The 18,430-nt window shown below is 40.4% G+C and overlaps 1 protein-coding gene across 1 annotated transcript in view; it reads left to right on the top strand.

Moving 5' to 3' along the window:
* The first annotated feature begins 2,316 nt into the window (after window positions 1-2,316).
* The window catches only part of ANAPC10 (anaphase promoting complex subunit 10), a 29,665-nt gene continuing 13,551 nt past the window's right edge, over window positions 2,317-18,430 (top strand). Inside the window, exons 1-4 of the mRNA XM_065736389.1 lie at window positions 2,317-2,391; window positions 2,637-2,753; window positions 3,781-3,871; window positions 4,579-4,699. Coding sequence (XP_065592461.1) covers window positions 2,639-2,753; window positions 3,781-3,871; window positions 4,579-4,699 — 327 coding nt within the window. The 5' untranslated portion in view covers window positions 2,317-2,391; window positions 2,637-2,638. The remainder of the gene's footprint in view (window positions 2,392-2,636; window positions 2,754-3,780; window positions 3,872-4,578; window positions 4,700-18,430) is intronic.

Here is an 18,430-nt window from a genome sequence, read left to right as displayed (position 1 = left end):
TAAACAGTCTATCCATTGCTGAATCAGACCTTGGTTCTGAAGTAACACAACAGCCTCGCAAATCTTTTTCTTCTAACGCCACTATGTGTGAAAATACCTGCCCGTAGTGAAGTTTTGAAACATTTCTGAGTCAGAGATGCATCAAGGACAGGAGGCAGGGGGGAGAAACAGAACTACAAAGACAATATGGAGATGTAGGGTCAGGCATTCCCCCTCCCATCTACACAATGAAGCATCAGTTTATTCAAAACTTTCTGGTAGTGTTAAACCATTTTCAGAAAACTGTATTTGTCACTTCTGCAACATGTCCAGAGCCATCCTGACATCTGTGGTGATTATTATCCACAAGAGAGAAAAGAGAGGATTCTACTCAGAACTGACAGTTTAGGGAAAATTAAGTGTCCAAAACCAGACTGAACTCAAGTTAGACACCCATATGCAGCTTCCTCAGCGGTGTTTAGTTTAATGCACCAAACAGGAGCACCTGATTTCAAGGTGCAGACAGGGAGCTCTCAAAACACAGGTAAGCAACAAATACGGGACACGTCTGGTTAGAGTGCAGCGCAGCATTAATTGCTAGGTATGGTCAGCAGGAGGAACTGCCATTCAGAAGCACTGCAGTTTGGATTTGAGACACGTAACACGTTATCACAGGCATTTTAAGCCAATGTACTTATGCTCTTTGATAAGCCATTATTTATTTCTTCTGTCACAGGCATTACTCATAACAGAATTGTCATGTTAGAGTGACAGAGGATTTGTAATCGCTTTGAATTACACAGAACAGACAAGCACTAATAAAAATTACAAAAGAAGACTGGAAGACAGCTAGAGCTGATTCAATTAAATGCTGCGAAAGAGAGATCTGTGTTCAGAACTGAGCTATAACTCAGTTACTCTGCAGAAAAAAATAGTTAATATTTTTATTAAATTACACTGCATCACAAGTAAACTAAACACAGTGGGAAGAAATGAGCAGCATTCACACTTCCCTGTGGAAGTAACGAGCCTCAACAATTCTCTCGTGATCCACTGCTAATGGATCTCATTCAATGACTCCACAAGAAAAAGTTAGAATGCCAAAATTAAAAACGAAGAGCCCACATATGGAGGTTCTCTGTTTGACAGTGTCAAAGCAAAAGCAGGAGTAAGTGGCACAAGTAGCAACAGGGTACGCTAAGAATGACAAACCAGCCTACACTCAAGCTTTCAACGTTTCAGAAACTGAGAATACAGCGTCCAAGAGGTTTCAGGAAGCCCCATACCCGATGACTGCACTTAACCCACGGCATTGCTCACGAGGTACAACACGAACATGGAAATAAATGCAACGTGAACGTGAAAAGCATATGGTCAAACGCACTGACGCAGCACAACGAGTGGGTGTGCTCAGCCGGGGCTGAATCGCGGTCATTATCACTCCATCTTTCATATTTCAACACGAAGCAAAAGGCATAAAGCCATCCACTGGAAACGGCATACAGGAAAACTACTGTTTGGTTTTTTTTTAATTATTATTTTCTCTTTTTTTTGTTGGCAGCTGCAGCCCTGGAGAGGTTCCTTGTCTGCTTTTGGTTTTTTCAAGTCGCACTGCGAAGAGCAGTCAAACCCTTTTACCTCGCCAAGGTTACTGTTACCTCAAAGGATCTCTCCGCCACGCAAGCGCGCAGGGCTTACACACCACGTTATCTTTCTGACATTCAGGCAAAGCCCGGCTCTGCCCCAAGCAGCGTGTGCCCCCGCGCGGGCAGCTCTCCCTCCTCATAGCGGACGGGATTTCCCAGCCGCGGGGCTGCGCCTGAGCGGAGATATCCGCGCTGCCACGCCAAGGGGCCGCGGCCGGGCCCAGCTCGGAAAGCCGGCCCATCGGCACGAGGAGGGGGCCCCGCGCCGCTCCCGCTGAGCTCCGGTACGAGGGCACAGGTCCGCCCTCCCGCCTCTCCGGAGCCCGCTTACCATAAAATAGGAGCCCGCCTCCGGACCGGACTCGGCGGCCGCCGCCGCTGCCGGCACAACGTGCTCCCGCCGCCACCCGGCCAAGATGGCCGCCTCCCCAGCAGGGCGGGGCCTGCGCCGCGCACCATAGAGAGGAGAGGAAGGATGGGCGCGGGGTAGGGACAGAGCGGCACCAGCAGGAGGGAAGGGGCGGGGCGGGGCGGGGCGGGGCGCGGCGCGGCGCGGCGCGTGTTGGTGACGTCGTCAATGAGCGACGCCGACGGAGCGCCGTCTGACGTAAGAGAAGTGCCCGCGCTCCCGGCGCTAGAGGAGCGCGGGTCGCGCTGTGCCGTGCCGCTTTGCGCGTGCGTGGCCGCGAGCGGTCGGAGTCGGCGGGTGCGTATGGGACGGCTCCGTGCGCCTTCTGCCGCTCCTTTCTGCCGTGCTGAGGTTCAGGTGGGGCCGCGGCTCCTCGGTACGAGTCCCGCCGCGGAGGGGGCGGGAAGGGCCGCGGGAGCCCGCTCGGGCTGCTTCGCTAGGCGCAGTGGTTTTACGTTTTATAAGTCTGCGCTAGTCTTTAGGCTGTGTAGTTTACCCAAATGTGAGGCTACAGAGTTAATGCTTCTATAGGAACAGATGCGGCCCTGTAGTTTTATTTATCAAGCTAAGAATGTAACTAACTTCTGGGTTTTTTTCATCAGTAATGACTACCCCGAACAAGACACCGCCTGGTGCTGATCCAAAGCAGTTAGAGAGGACGGGTACTGTTAGAGAAATAGGCTCACAAGCAGTTTGGTCACTTTCATCCTGTAAGCCAGGTAAAATCACAGCACTTCGCATAAGTCTTCAATGTTACTGTCGTTACTTAGTGTGTGTTTCAATACGAAATTGCTCATACAGAGTAGGACAGTATCTCTGTTTTATGGGGAGGTGTCACTGTAACTCATTTCACCCTAGTTTATGCTCGAGGCAGTTTAAAGCTTACAACTGTAAGTTACCTCAAAAACTCTGAAATTCTTTTCACTCTGTGTGGTTAAGTTGCTGTTTCAGAAACGTGTTGGGACTTGATCTTGCTGCATACCAGAGTCATTGTCAATCTGTCTTAAAATCATGCTCAGGCTGAACATTATTGGTCTGATATCTTGGTATCTTTGGAGGAAAATATTATGTTACTTAGTTACTCCAATAGAATAAAGGGTGTTTTTTATTGCGAACAAAACAAACTGCTAAATTGAACTGTAGCTTGTCCGAGCAATTGCGGTAATGATGTCACTAGTAGAAGGTTAACTAAAGAATAGGGGTAAAAAAAGATGTGGAATTTTTTTCTTTAAACGTCACAACATCAGCTTTTAGGAATATTGTTTCTGACTTCTACTCCTTGTTCTGGCTGTTTGCTTGAAAATACAAAACCGTTTCAAGAAGCACCTTGTAAAGAAAATACTGCTTTCACTAAAATTTTCTAGTAGTTGGTTGTTGTCTATTAATGACTTTAACTTAATTCAACAGTTTAGTTATAGAATATGTAGAGACACAACTCTTAAGGATCGTTGTTGCATTTGCCATGAATCAATTTGTACCATTTGAAATCTGACGGTATGTTGAATGATGAAAAGCCCTGAAGACCTCAGTAGGTTAATGTGAAGACACTCCAGTGCTGAGTTCTTGTTGATGGACTCTTGTCATAGTCTCTTGTTACTCTTTTGTCACAAGCACAAATGGAATATTTAGAACTATTTCTTTAATTTTAAGAGTATGTATTTTGATTTGCTACAGCTGTAAAAACATATATTTGTGATGTCTACATCAGAGAAAAAATATTCAAGGCTGTCATTCTTTTTTTCTTAGGATTTGGAGTGGATCAGTTACGAGATGATAATCTAGAAACTTATTGGCAGTCGGATGGATCACAGCCTCATTTGGTGAACATCCAATTTAGGTAATAAAGATGTGTCTTTATGATTTAGACCATTTTGTGTAACTTTGTGTTCATATCTGTTCACCAGGACTGCCGTTTTGGTCGTGTAAGGATTCCTGAAGTAGTCCTGTGTTGCATAACTGACAAAGGGCCAGTTAAAAACCTTTATAAAGATGAGTATTTGAAAGGGATCATTAGCAGTAGACCAGTTGTAGCCGTTTTGCATTTATCTGTCTAAGGTAACATTTGAGTCTTAACTTTTCCTATCATTAAGTATAATTTGAAGGGTAGTTGGCTGCCTTTGAAGCAGTCCTGCATTTAGCAGCTGGTTATCTGAAAGAACTTTTAATTTTCTGTTTTGCTGTGGGTGACCAGATTGGCTTTAGGATGCTTGAGTACTCTAACCAAACTCTTAAGATGTAGTTAGACGTGGAGTCCCCTTTTGGTGTATTAGCAGAGCCTCTGGTAAACCAAGTGTGCTTCATCGCATGTAAGTATTTATTTGGTGTCTTGACCTTTTGTTGCAGTTCTTTGTATCGTGACCTTTATGAAGACAGGCAAAAGATGCTGCTAAAATTCCAAGGTGTGTGTTATTTAATGTGCAAATACTAGGTGCTTTTACACCAAGGTTCTTATAGTATGATTGTCTACTGATAAATGTTACAGCAGCAAACTCGTACCAAATGTCTTCCTTCAGGCTGCTTACATACTTCTGTTGCTTCTTGCAGAAGGAAAACAACGGTGAAGACGTTGTGCATTTATGCAGACTACAAATCTGATGAAAGTTACACTCCAAGCAAAATCTCTGTCAGAGTAGGAAATAATTTCCATAATCTCCAGGAAATCCGGGTAGGTCAAAAATGTTTTGTCCTTTGCCTTAAAACAGCCCCTTTTTCTTAGGTTATATTTGATGTGACGAAAATGTTTTTGGAGGTTGCTGTTCTTGGAGGAGTAAAGCTTCCTGATTCATTTTAGTATTTGCCTTTTTTATCTCTTACACTCTTTACGTTGCTTCTTCACACTTTGTTTGCCAACAATCAAGCTTGTTATATAGATCCTGTGATGGGTTGTAAAATGGGATTTTCAGAACAGGACTGTTCAGAATTGCTTAGATATGAAGCATCGGAAAGCCCTGTGCACTGTGTACATCAAGAGGAATGCTTTCCCTTTTAGGCTTTAAAGGGAGGAAGGGGGAGGAGAAACTTAATCATGTGTTTAAGTTATTTTTGTGAAGGGATTACTCTACTGAATCTTGTTTGGAATCAGAGTTTAGAACTACGAACTTCAATTATGGCTCTGTATGTCACTGAAATATTGTGTGTATTGCGTGTAATTATTCTGGTGGGCAGTCATTCAGCACTCAGGTGGACACAGTGTTTTTCTCTTGGTGATATGTCAACAGTCCAGTTTCCTTTTCAATAGCTGTGATTTTTGATGCTTGACATTTTTGACAGGACAGAGATTGGTAGCGTCTTGTTGCTACTTCTATTTACTAAAATGTAACAATTGAAACCGTATTTTTTATGATGGTACTTCTAGCCAGAGCAAGTTTCTTTCTAAGAGCTACTGAGATGAGGTTTGAGGTGCTTTAGCCGTTTAGTTTAGTTTATGTACTAGGCTTTTGGTATACACTAAAAGCACGTGTTACCTTCTGTAGTAGTTTGCTGGATGAACTAATTGAGATACTTGTGAGCCAGTATCTTGGATAATTCTTCATTACAATAACCTCGTTTTTCAGCTTCCTTGTCTTTGGTCCTCAGCTGCTATGGGGACGTATATTGGGGAGGTTTATCTTACCTCCCTTATGTGTCAGATTTCACAATAAGCAAGAGCGTGGACTGGAAAAAAAAGGCTTTTTTAGTGGCCTGAAGTTGGACTTTGGTGCTTTTTATTGCTTCCCTTTTGTTTTTCTTTCTTCTTAGTTGGAACAAGAACAACTTGAGTATCTACTTGTTTTAGATGTGGTGGGAATAGGAAGCTTAGTAAACGTGTGCCTTTACTATGTTACAGTCTTCATTCTTTCTCTGATGTGCGCTGTTCTTTCAGGTTTTGGACAACAGTACTTCTGTGCTGCATCTTAAATGGGGGGAGTCTTGAACTCTTTTGAAATGTTATTTTTATGAATCATCACACAAGAAGCTTCTTTCTTCCAACAACATGTTGTCTTTTCTCTTAATTAAATCTTTTTCTCTTAATTAAAACTTACCCATTTGTTACTTTCACCTTGTCTAACGCTAAAACTAGGATTATCTTTTCCTTGCTAGTTTTAGTCGGTTCTGTGAGTGTCCACTAGATGTCATCATTGCCCTTATTTATCATTTTGATTTTTGTCTGTAGTTTACTTTCCCTATTATTTAAATGATTGTCCTTTTATAATAATATTTACTACAGCATTCTGCCTATATCTCAAGAACATAAGTTTCTTATGAAGTGATGAGCTTCCCCTTTTGAGAGTTTGTTAAAGATCTATACAAACAGTAAGATATGTTTCTAGGAGGACTTTGAGCTTGTGCTGTTGGTTACAAGCTTGTGTTTTGTGGTTTCTCAGGAAATACTCCGTTTTTTTTTCCTTCTTAAACACAAGATTCTATACATAGAGCATTTAATTTAGAAAAGAAAGTACATGTCTGTGAAATGCTTGTAGAAACATTTCTATTAAATTAATGCGATTGTAATGTGTTGCATGAGAAGAGCAATTCTGATGCATAACACATGCTCATGTATTTAATCTTCAAAACTGAAGAAAATGTGGTCACGCTGCTTACTAATGAGATGCAGTACTTTACTGTAACATACCAATAGTTGATTTTCTGGGCACTGTGCTGTTAAATATTGCCATTGGTTGGAGCATTTTTCTAATCTGTGCGATATTCAAAACGTGTTCCTGAATCTTCTGTCCTGAAACAACTTAATTTCTTCAGCCTCTCTGACACAGATTAATAAAGCAGCGTGAGCTTGAATTTTTGAGAGAAATCTCCTTAATTACACAATGATTATGCCATTGGCTTCAGAACTGATTAACTGGGTTGAGAATTCAACTAAATTTTATATTTTTCCATGGCTTCTTGCCCAGCTCAGTGTCTTAATGAAGGTCACGTGATGCCTCCATGTTGGTTTTTTTTCCGTAGTAGTTTATTTTTTTAAAGAGGGCGGTGTTCTTGTTTCATCTATAATACACCACGAGCTTTAGATTTAAGTATAGTTCTGTAAGAATGTCTTATTTTGGAATTAATAATGAAATTGTTTTCTCAGTAGGAAGTAACAAGCTTGTTTGTCACTCATCCTCTGGCTGAGAACAGCTCTTGCATTCTGACAGTATTCACCTGTCTTCTTCAGCTGGAGGAAGGCCAGTTGAAGTGTTGAGTGGTGTGCATTAAGACACATCTCACTCATGCATCTTTTTATCACAGCTGGGATGTTTGGAGAGCAACTGTCTCATTCCTGCCTCAGAGTTCTCCTATGTAACAGTACAAATTATTTTGTATGGGCAAAGTAGTCTATGTGGGCATTTTTTTTAAACAGCATCCAGACTGAAGCATGTGAGAACCACACTGTGACACTGTGCTTGCTGTGAAGCAGGTGAGTGAAAAGTTTGCTGCAGAAGACTGCTAGGCTTCAAATATTACTTTTCTTGATGACTGCCTTTGTACATCTCTCAAAGCATTGAGGTGGTCAGCAGCTTAGCTTCTCATAAGAAGATTAATCGTTGTGATGCTCAGATTAAGGAGAGTTTCATGTTGTATTTGTCTAGTAGAGGCCACTGCAGCTGCTACGAGCCTGTGCATTAGTGACTTCAGACAGTGAAGCAGGATACCTTTGGACTTCATTACTTCAAGGTCTACACTTTTTGGTGCAAATGGTATTTTGCTAAGATGTGGGCAGGCTTTCTGGGAACAGTTGTTACTGACTTCTTGCATCAGTTCACACTTGAGAAGACACAAGTGTTTAGTCCCCAAATTAAAGTTGCTTTTAGAGGCAGAATTCATACAGAAGGAAACAAAGTTCTGTATTGTGCTGTGCCTTGCAGAGTACTCGGCAGCTGAAGACAGTGTATGTGACTTTCCAGCAACTGGGGATGAAATGGGCAATGTATCATTTGCCTATTTGGATTCCATTATGAGTCCTCTTTCGGTGTAGCTTTTGGACTTAGCATGAATTCTTATTTGAGTGATGTTTTTCTTTTTTTTCCCCCACATATTTCAGGTAAAGCAAAACAATTTGTGATGGGACCAAACTGTTGCTGGTGCATGGCGTTGCTCTGTATGCTCAGATTTTAAAAAGCATGCTTTTAAAACTGTGTCAAGGTAGTAATGATTCACAGGCTAGACAAGATGTATTGGATGTTCAGATTTGAAAGCAAATAACCAGAAATACTCCAGTGGAGAAGAGCTGCAGACCACTTGTGTACTCTGTGTATGCACTAGGGCGGATCTGCACATGGGTAACATCATGGCTTTGCAGAACCTCAGTAAGCAAAAGGTTTGCTATTTGCCTGCTTTGGAAACTGTTCTCGCTGAAGCAGGGGAACTGGCATGGTTAGCAGCTCTATCAGGAGTCAGTTATGGAGATGATTTTGAAGACTCAGGTGAAAACCCTGTAATCTTGGTATGTTTGCTGGCAAGTGTGGGTCTTCTGCTTTTTGTCAGGCAGTGTGGCTTTCTCTTGCTGAGTAGTGCCTGTTTTGTTCTCAGGTTTTCTCACCCTTTTGTTTTTGATTTGTGTTTTGTAACTTCCTGCTCCAGACCCATAACAAGCGCAAGCCCTGTTGTGCAGTGGTATTTTGGCTGAGCACCACGGACAGGGACACATCTGTGCTCAACTAAGGGATTCTGTGGTACAGCTGGGAACTGTCAATCAGAAAAAATGCCCAAACTGAGGGTGTTTTTCTTAAAGACAATTAAGGAGATTTAATCTCTACTTTAATTCCTTTACATTGTTCACTGACTGTAGTGGGGAGGTTGGATTTCTCGTGATGTTTTGAGTTGCTTATCTGTCAGTTTTCTATAGGTGAAGTAAACATAGATAATGACAAACACGGAGAGGTGAACTTAACAGCACAGTATTGTTGCAAGCTAGTGGATTAAGAAAGATTATTACTTCTGAGTCTCTGATGAGACATCAAAGATGCATTTTAAATGACCTTCCTCTGAAGATGAAATACACTGCTGATAATTGATTTAGCTTCCTGTCTGAGCTTCAGGTACTTCAGCCAGAAACCCTACATTCATGTTCATCCTTCTGTATAAGAAATAAGCAGTGCCAAGCCCTTAGTTACTCCTTGAGTTCAGATTGTTTAAAATATTCAGTTAGCTTTCTACAAAATAAGCCTGGTGCTGAGGAAGTGATGAATTAGTTCTACTTGGATAGCATGTAGAATGTGGTCTTTCTTGCCTATCTGTAGGGTTTTCTGTAGATGATATCATCAACACCACTTTCTTTTAACTTTTATTATCCTGCTGTTTTGATAATTGAATATGGGTTTACTTCACCAGGATGCCATAAATTATCTGTTACTTGCACATATAATTTACCAGTACTGGAAAGCTGCAAAACAGAGAAATGAAGTGATCACTGGATTTCTTTGGTTAAGCCTGGTTATTGATGCCAAGGGTCAAATTTGGTCAACAGAATAATTCATAATTGATGCAACTGGTACGTGCTGTTCCTACCTTCCAGCAGAGAGGATGTTTTGCTGGTCAGGGGTGTTCACAAGAACTGTCCTTTGCTAAAGAAGGGCTGGTTTAATAACACCACTGCTCCTTGCTCTTATCTATAGCGATGTGACCTGCTCATCCTTCTTGTGTTCCTGGAAGGTGACCAGCATATGCTTTGAACTTTGGATATTAATGAAAGAATTGGAGTTGTTTTGCTTTTGATGCCCTGGATTAGTAGTATACTGGAGAAGCTTCCCCATGGAATCATGAGAAATGCAGTTATCTAAGTAACATTCTGTGCCTGTGGTATGTGTACAGTGAGATCCACATTAGCACAATCATTTCTGAATGGATATGGTGTGGGGGCTGATTTTGTTGGCCCACACACTGTAGCATTTTTATCTGTCCTTCTTTTTGAAATGATATTTTAAGAGAAAACTCTTCTATTGGGTCCTCTAAATTGAAAAACGAAGTTCCTCAAGTGTTACGCTATCTTGTATGCTGTATATACGTGTTTTTTTTCTTACTTTGTGTCCCAGTATTCAAAATTGAATCTTAATGGAGGGACCTTTTCTTTCCTATCAAGGGACTCAATTAGGAAAAGGTATGTTAAAGGAGCTCTGTATTTTTAATACTGTCAGTTTAACTTCTGCTTCAGAAGAAAAACAATGTCAAAGCAAGCGTCAGCAGTTCCATCCAAGTCAGGAACTTGATGAAACACAGAGCTTTTCTCAAGGGAATCTGGGGCTTGGAGGCTGAGAGAGTCTACTACGGTTATAATCTTGGTCATGATTATTCAATCTAAGTTCCGTCATGGAAGAAGAATTAAAAAATGCACACGATTCTTCCTGTATAAGTTAAAGCTTTTCTGTCTACACCACTGCAGTGAGAAACAGCAAGCTAACTTACTGATGCAATTAACGTTGCTTATATACACTGTTGGATAGTACCTGTTTCATAGTGTGTGTTTGCTTGTTAAGTTCTGTTTGTGAAGCTGTAGTAGTAGGATTTGAAAGGAATTCTTTAAGTGCTTGTATTTCATTGTGCTTTTTCTGGTACAAATAGCTTAATTTGACTTCCAAACTGTGTAAGGAAGCCGTCCTCTAATATGGTGAGAAAGTTTTTCTCAGACTTTGAGTGTTCTCCAGTGTATCCTGACTCTAAACAAATTCTAGTTCTTCCTCTAGCAGGTGGGAGCAGGTTGCAGTGAGAACCAAATACCTGGACTTGATAAATTAATCTTACCGTTAACAAAACTTAAAATTCTAGATTTACTCAATGCTTCTGAAGTTTATAGGATGGTATTACTACTTGAGAAAAATAGTACTGTTAGTCATTTTGCAAGATAGTTAAGTGATTTGACTATGAAAGTTCTGTATGCTGTTGAACCAATGTTTTGAGTCCAAGTCTACATAGAATTGTTTCTATTATCTGAGTGTTAACTGGGAGACAACTCTGCAAGGAGGAACTGAGGTGTGAGATGAAATTCCAGAGTCCAGTATGGCTTTGTTGGCCAAAAGTAAATGCAAATGCAACTGTAGCACGGTGTCATGATTCTGTAGCCTCATCTTCAACCATTTCCTTACGTAGCACTACAGAATGCTTAATCAGGCTCCCTGAGAAGGCTTCCAGTGCCCATTTACACTCATAGTGGAAATGCCAAGTCACAGCTTGAAGGAGTGGTTGAGCACCGGGTGGGAAGGCAGGCCCAACCCAGGGGAGCTCAGGTGTATATGATGTACCTGAGTGACCGGGAGGGCTGAAACCAGGATCCACCCCTTTGCAGACCTCATTTAAGGGCTCAGTGCAGGTGAGGGTGTCTTCCTGGAGATCTCTGTGAACCTGAGGCCTTCTGAGGGTAAGCAGCTCCTTTATTTTGTTTCTGTGCGCGTGGCTGTTGTTTGATCATATCCTCGCTCACTGGAGCCGAGGACTTTGCTACTCTTGTCACTGCTGTGCTTTCCATTGTGTCACAGCATTGCGACCACAAAATAGCCAAGCTGCAGGTTTACCAATACTTCCCTGTTTTCATGTGTATGTGTGCATTCACAAAAGTTTATTTCTAATGATCAGTTTTTTAAACCTGGCTGGGACCTGTCATTGTGGTGTTCAGTGGCACTGGATTGTTTGAGTAGGCCTTACAGTTTTGTACAAGTTAATTAGTTCTGTCTAGAATTCTGGTTTTCACCCATATAATAACTTGTGTTTGCCTAAAAATCTGAGATAAAACACTGTACATGTGTAGGTAAATAGCTCCCTATTCTGTTAAACTGAAGTAAAACACTCCCCTTTCCAGTCCTTAACACCTTTTTATCTCACCTGTTCATCAGCTTTAGTAATTTATTTGTTATATTGAGTCATCTGTCATTGGTTTTTTTTTTCCTGAAAAACTATCTGTTTTCAGTGATGCTTTTAATGTGGATGAAATAATAGTACACACCATACATTACACTTCTGTCTGTTATTCACTGTTTGTTGCTTCCTGGAATCCATATTTCCTTAGCGATCGTATCCGTTTTCCGTTCTATAGAGGTTTTAACTCATGATTTTACTGGACTTGTCATTTTCTGTAGTGAGCTATATAATTATCAAAACTGGGCCCTGCTGACAGCAAAGCTGGCTATGCTCCTGATCTGTGGAAGTTCTAGCTAAAGCTGAGCAGTAGTCATTCCTGCTTCTGCAGCTGATTGCCCCCTGCCTCCCCTCCACACGCACCCACACACACACTTCTTAGACCTTCTGTTGTGCTGTTGGCTTTTGTGAAAGCATTTTATGTAGTCTTTAACCCTTCACTCATAGTATCTGTTTCTTTTAAACCACTGTTTTTGCTTTTTAATGCTTGGTTAGAGCGTTCTTGTTGATTGCGTTACCAAACTGTTCAAGGTCCTAGAGAGATCAATCAAATTTCTGCGTTCTGTAGATCCTAGGGGTTAGTACGGATACATATTTATTAGGTACAATAGATTGTATCCGTTTAAAACAGTAGCCCACCCCCTTTCCCCTCATGCCCTGAAATTCAAGCTGTAATCCAACTTCGAGGCTATCAGGCTGAGGGAAGAAAGGCATGTTTTTCTTCTACGTGCCCAAAATGTAGTGAAAATCCCTGTGGACAGTCGTGTTTACAGGGGTAACTGTCTGCATTCAATTGTGGGTTGTAAAAGTGCTTGAATAAATACACCGAGCTATCAGACAGAACAACCAATAGTTCTTTGGACTAATTGACCTTGTCAGTAGAATAGAAACACTTGCAAATAAAATTACATTTGCCAGCATAGTTGCAACTGAAAACCCCTGAAGAAACTGCAAATGTCCTCTAACTTCCTTGGAATGCGGTGATTCAAACAGCAGACTTGCAGGGGAGTGGAGATAGTTGGCTAGGGTGGGGGGGATGGTGATACGGAGTAAGGCATCACTAAGTAAGATTAGTTATTAAGTTTTGTATACGAATGTTTAGGGATGTTTTTTGTAGTATGTGATTAAATGCATTTGTAACATCATGAAGTAGTTCACTTTTCCTGTACAGAATCGTTCTAACAGTTGCTGTTACTTCTACCATACCTCCAGTCTGGTTGTATAATTTGTTCTTCTGGCCTGCCTTTCTAATAATGTCCCCTTTCTCAGGAAAGGCAAAGATCTTTGGCTGGTGACCGCAGCGTGTTGTAATGAGGGTGGAGGATGTTGTTCTACACTAATATCTGACTTGCATAAATGCCACTGGCTGTAACTGTGCATCCTGTGGCAGCTTCTCTTTGAATGGGTTTGAGTTGCTTAGCAATAGGAAAAAATTGCAATAGACAACAGAATACCTGGTCTCCCCATCAAAGGTGTACTAAAACCAATTTTTCTTTTTAGCAGTGAGTTGTGTATAAAAAGCAAATGCAAAAGAAAAAAGTTTTGCTCAAAGCCTGCATATGTTTAATCATATACCTCACATTTCCTTAAGACGTTAGATAATTTAATACAGGTGGAAGTAGAATTAAAACAAGTGTAAGACGTAACAAACTTCACTGTGTGCTATTATGAAAAAAAGATATTTTAGTTAGAGAACAAAGCAGGATAGATGGCATTAGGGAGGAAGTCTGAAGAAACAGCGTAGTTAACTGCTGAATAAACTTCAGAATGAAGGTTTTAAGAAAGCACCAGAACTTGTAAAAGAAGGGGATAGTGCATTTCACCTTAAGTGAGGGACAATTTGTAATAAGGGATTTTGTGGTTTTACAGCTTGGTGCATGTGTTTGAAAGCTGTTCTCTCAGCAACGTGGGTGGCAGGTTATGCTACCATATAATGTATTGTAGTTGGCTCTCCACACTTGTCAGGGTTAGCGTTCAACCATTCGGAAAATTTTCCCATTGTTCTATCATGTGAACCATGGCTAGTGTTGAATTCCCAATAACCTTCTGCAGGAAAAAAGAGTTTTAATTAGAAAGCTTGAAATTTGATTACTTCTGTTACTGTCTTAATGTAGTTTTCTGTAATTTTGGTGCTTATCTGCAAATGCGATCAGTTTCTGCACAGAAAGCTGAACAAACAGACTTTACACTGTACTGCAGTTGCTTCAGCAGCTTTAAAAGAAAACTTGTATACTCAATTCTGCCTTTCTTCAGCATTAACACTCTATTTCCATCTTAAACATGTTTGCTTTAGATGGATCATAGCTTTTGGCCGCTACTGCATTTGTAGCAAATAATACCGTTTCTAGTAAGAGTTGCAAAAAAAAAAAAAACTTTGTGTGAGGTCCTTGTAAACTGAACCTTGGGAACGTTATGTTATTTCTGCATTTTCCCTTTTGTGCTTCTTCTCTACTTGTGTCATGGTTATAAATTATCTTGTTTGAACTAGCGAATTGCAAGGAATTTATTCTGTGATTCCTGTAATTGGGGGAAAAAAAGTATGTTTTTTTTTACCTGTTATTTTGGAGGCTGGCACACAGTGCATAAGCAGTGGTGATACTGGAATTCCATGGTGTTAGTTGCCTCCAGGGCATCATTTCACCCCCCTCCCCCCCCCAAAAAAAAAATCCCTGGTAAATGGTCTTCTGGGTTGTGTTGCAGTTTGCTTATGTGGGCATCATATATACAACATAATACAAATACAAATAGATAATACTAATACAAACAGATGCTTGTTTTTGGCAATATAAGTAAATGTTCTGTTAAGAAAGCTTTATGATCTTCATGGCTGCGTTTAGGCATTGTTTGAAGACAGAGCACAAGAGTAAGGTGAGTGGGTGAAGGTGTAGATAATGCATGACAGAAAAGGCTGAAATACGTTGTTTCCCTACTTCAACACTTCAGCATCCACTTTTTCCCTCTATTTTACCCTTTTTAATGTGTATGTGTTGGCTAGTTGACGTTTGAAAACAGTACAAGCACATCTGGCATTACATCTGAGACTGGGTTTGGATGTTTAGGTGCATGTGGAATGTCTTCATGATACTGGTTGATAAGCATTTGTTTTAACTGTATCGTACAGACACTTGTTATACTGTTCACTCATAAACTGTAGCTTTTAGTAACACCTATTTTTACATCTGTTTTTAATCTCTCTGCTTTGCCATGTTGCTGGAGGCACTGCTAATGGAACTGTTGAATGCAAGGTGCATTTACCTCTGTTATTTTGCAAAGCAAGAAATTAGGTACAAAAGAAGAGTCCGTTGGGAGCAAAAGACCTTTCTTGAACTTTTAGGAAGCAGTGTGGTAGGGAGAAGATCTTTGATAAGCACCAGGTCTCTGAAAGGGAAGTTCTCTTTTTTTTTTTTTTATTTTGTAGGGAACAGATATGCATGCTGCATATGGGAATTGATAGGGAGGGCTATTTACCTATACCGCTGTCGTATTTTTTCTTCTCACTGCATTCTTCAACAGTCTTTTTTTTTCCTTTCCGTGAAATTCCCAGTTATTGGATTGTTATTGATTCTGGTTTTGGATTCCATATGTGAACGAATATTTTCTAAGTCCAATATTGAACACTAGCATTTGCCTTGAAAGATCCAAACCAGAGGTTTTATTGACTTTGCCAGAGAAGGTACTAATACGGCTTGCTCTCTTTTTTCCTTTTGAAATTGTGAGGTGGAAATTCCAGTGCCAATTGGAAATACTTCTCGGGTGTTTGGCCTGTTTTTTTTTTTCCCCTCAGACTGCTTATTAGACTGACTTCATCCTCCCAGTTCTATTATAAATCTGCTTTCATTTACCTGATTGTCTTCACAGGCTTAATTGTGGGAAGTAATCATTAGAATGAGTACTGGATGATTTCAAGCAGTGAGAAGTGACAAGTACAGGAAGGTTAAATCTGCAATTGATGCAGATCCTTCTGTGTGCTGCTACTAACCCAGCAAAAAAATTCATCAAAGAGGTAAGCTAGCATTTGACATCTGAGTTAAGCATTAGGAAAGATAGGAGTGGGAACTTAGAGATAGATGAGAACTGAGAAGGCCTTGTGGTATTGAGACACGTCCAGCATCAGTTGAAACTACACCTTATTTTCTGCTTAATGTAACCAACTTGCAGTACAAATTCAGTCTGTTTTCACATGATACAGTATTTCTTTGTGGCAGGTGTCAAGATGTAAACGAGAATTAAAAAAAAACAAAGCAAAAATAGACACTGTGCTTTGTGTTGGGCCAGCAGGAAAACGAATAACCAGAAACATCAGAATTCAGAAGTTGCTAGCATTCATTGACAAGAACAAATACTTCTCTGGGCATAGAAGCACGGTGACTTTTCAGACTGAAGTGAGATCCACAAGTATATTCTGTGGAGATGCATAAGGAGGGTTTTGTCATTTAAATTGTACTTGCATACTTAATCATTCTTGAGACTTAAGTTTTGAGTTCTACAGAAATGTTCTGAGTGTCATTGGAGAAGTAAATGTATAGCCTGATTTCTGATTAAATCTTATAGTAAAGCATTGTTGACGTGACTGAAAGGAACCTTGTTCATGTGACAAAGCAATCAATCCTCAACATTCAACACAAAATGCTACCTTGCAAGTGATGGACGTTGAGAGCAAATACAAAGCTCTTGATGTGAGCTTCAGTTGCTCTAAAACCATCTTTATGACGGTCCCTTCTAGTGTTAGGTCCTTGATTGCTGCATGTTCTTTTTAGTTGGGGCATGTTTTCAAAGAGCTTTGGTTGAAATACTGCTAGGTGTTGTCTGCAAAGATTTCTGTGAAGGTTTCTGGAGAAAATACTCCCACATTTTATTCTGTTCCCTATCTCAATTAGCCCATGAAAATGTTTTTAGAGGTATGAAGTGTACCTCCTTTTTTCTGTGGATCCTGTTCTTTCTCATTTTGTCGTAAGATTGCAGGGATCAAGCATTTGAATCATAAAAACCTTTCCCAGAGCTTTCCCATTTTCAGTAGGAACACATGGGAGTGTGGAATGTAGTGTATGTGTCTGGCTTGAGGGCCCATGTTCTCTAGCCTTTTTAATCCAGTTCCTAAGCTAGGTTTATCTCATACTTGTATTATTTCAGAATGAATTCTGGAATGTTTTCTCTCATCTTGAAAGAATGTTAACAAACTGTTTCTAATGTTTTTGAGTGCTGTTCTCAGTCTTATTTGAGTGGACTCTATTTTGTGTTCTAGTTTCCTCCTCTGTCTGTAGTCAAATTCAACTGTATATGAGAGTTTTTTCCTTAATTTTTACTAGCAAATGCAGGAAACCCTAATTTCTCTTATATTCTGAGACCGTTTCCTGCTTATTAGCAGGAATTAACCTGTTAGATGTAACTGAGGATGCCTAGTGAGTTTGCATTAAAGCATTTTCGTCTCGCTAGGTTAATAGTTAGCAGCTCTGCATCAAGAGTAATGACTTCTATCTTTAAGCTTCCACCTGTGAGAATAGATCTTTATGCTTGTGATAGTTACCGTGTCTAATGGAGAGGATTTCATAAATAGATTTTGAGTCTATCTAACACTGCAGCTTTAAGAAATTATGTTGTGGAGTTATTAGGCTTCCTCTTTATTAATGCTGTCAGTCATGAGATCTACTTATGATGAGCGAAGTTAAGAAGAGGACCATGTGTGTCTGCAGGGCTTGAAGGTACACTTGCAGTGGGGTTCTGTCAGTGTGTTATTGGTTTCAGATATTTTAAGTAGTAAGATGATGCCAAATGGTTCCTCTAGTTTAAGGAGTTAGCAGGCGTGTTGGTAAGTGAGTTTTCAGTTGCATCACTTCTGGGATTTGTTGGGTCCATACTCACGCTCCCTCATTCCTCAGGGGCATGTATGAAGTAATTCTGTTTCAATTCTCGTGTAGTTTATGTAGAAGAGCTTATATTCTGAATCTTCTGAATATAAGATTATGCAAGTCTTTTGCTACTAGAAGTCATGCTGTTGCAGTAAGATGGGCGTTAGCCCAACCCAATAGCTTTGTCCTCTTACCTTTTTTTCAACTCTGTATTCTTAAAGCAAATGGCTGGCTACTTGAGGAGTCTTCAGCTCCTAGGTGGAATCCACGAAATAGACTGCATGTGTGTTGAGTGGTGCAGAGTCCAAAGTCTGACCTCCAAACAGTGAAAGGCAGTCCTGCCTTTTATGGGGTGTGTTTTCATAGATTTGCAAGAAAACCCAAGCACAAGGTTACAAACTCTACTGTATTTTTTTGGTACGTTAGAAGACAAGAAATTGTTTAGACTTGAAGTTAAAAGCTTCCATTGGGCAACAGTCCTGATTCCAGCTTCGTGAATTTATGGCAATGTGTTCTGGCTCATATAGAACTACTCAGCTGAATTTCTGTGACAGATGCACTATTTCTTCTCCTTTAAAGTTCATTCATAGAAGAATATATCTGCAGTGAGATGTTTATGTACTTGAGATCCTTCTCAGATGAGACATAGTGCTGCCTTTTTAAATTTACACATAGTTTTCACAACAGTCTCTTGCATTTGTTTCCGATGAAACAATGTTCCTTGTTTC

The sequence above is a fragment of the Cyrtonyx montezumae genome, unplaced genomic scaffold (assembly GCF_038088225.1).
Source record: "Cyrtonyx montezumae isolate F1298 unplaced genomic scaffold, pur_monq_1.0 scaffold_2, whole genome shotgun sequence".
Lineage (NCBI taxonomy): Eukaryota > Metazoa > Chordata > Aves > Galliformes > Odontophoridae > Cyrtonyx > Cyrtonyx montezumae.
The sequence above is the reverse complement of the archived record's forward strand: the minus strand, read 5'-3'. Positions and strand labels throughout refer to the sequence as shown.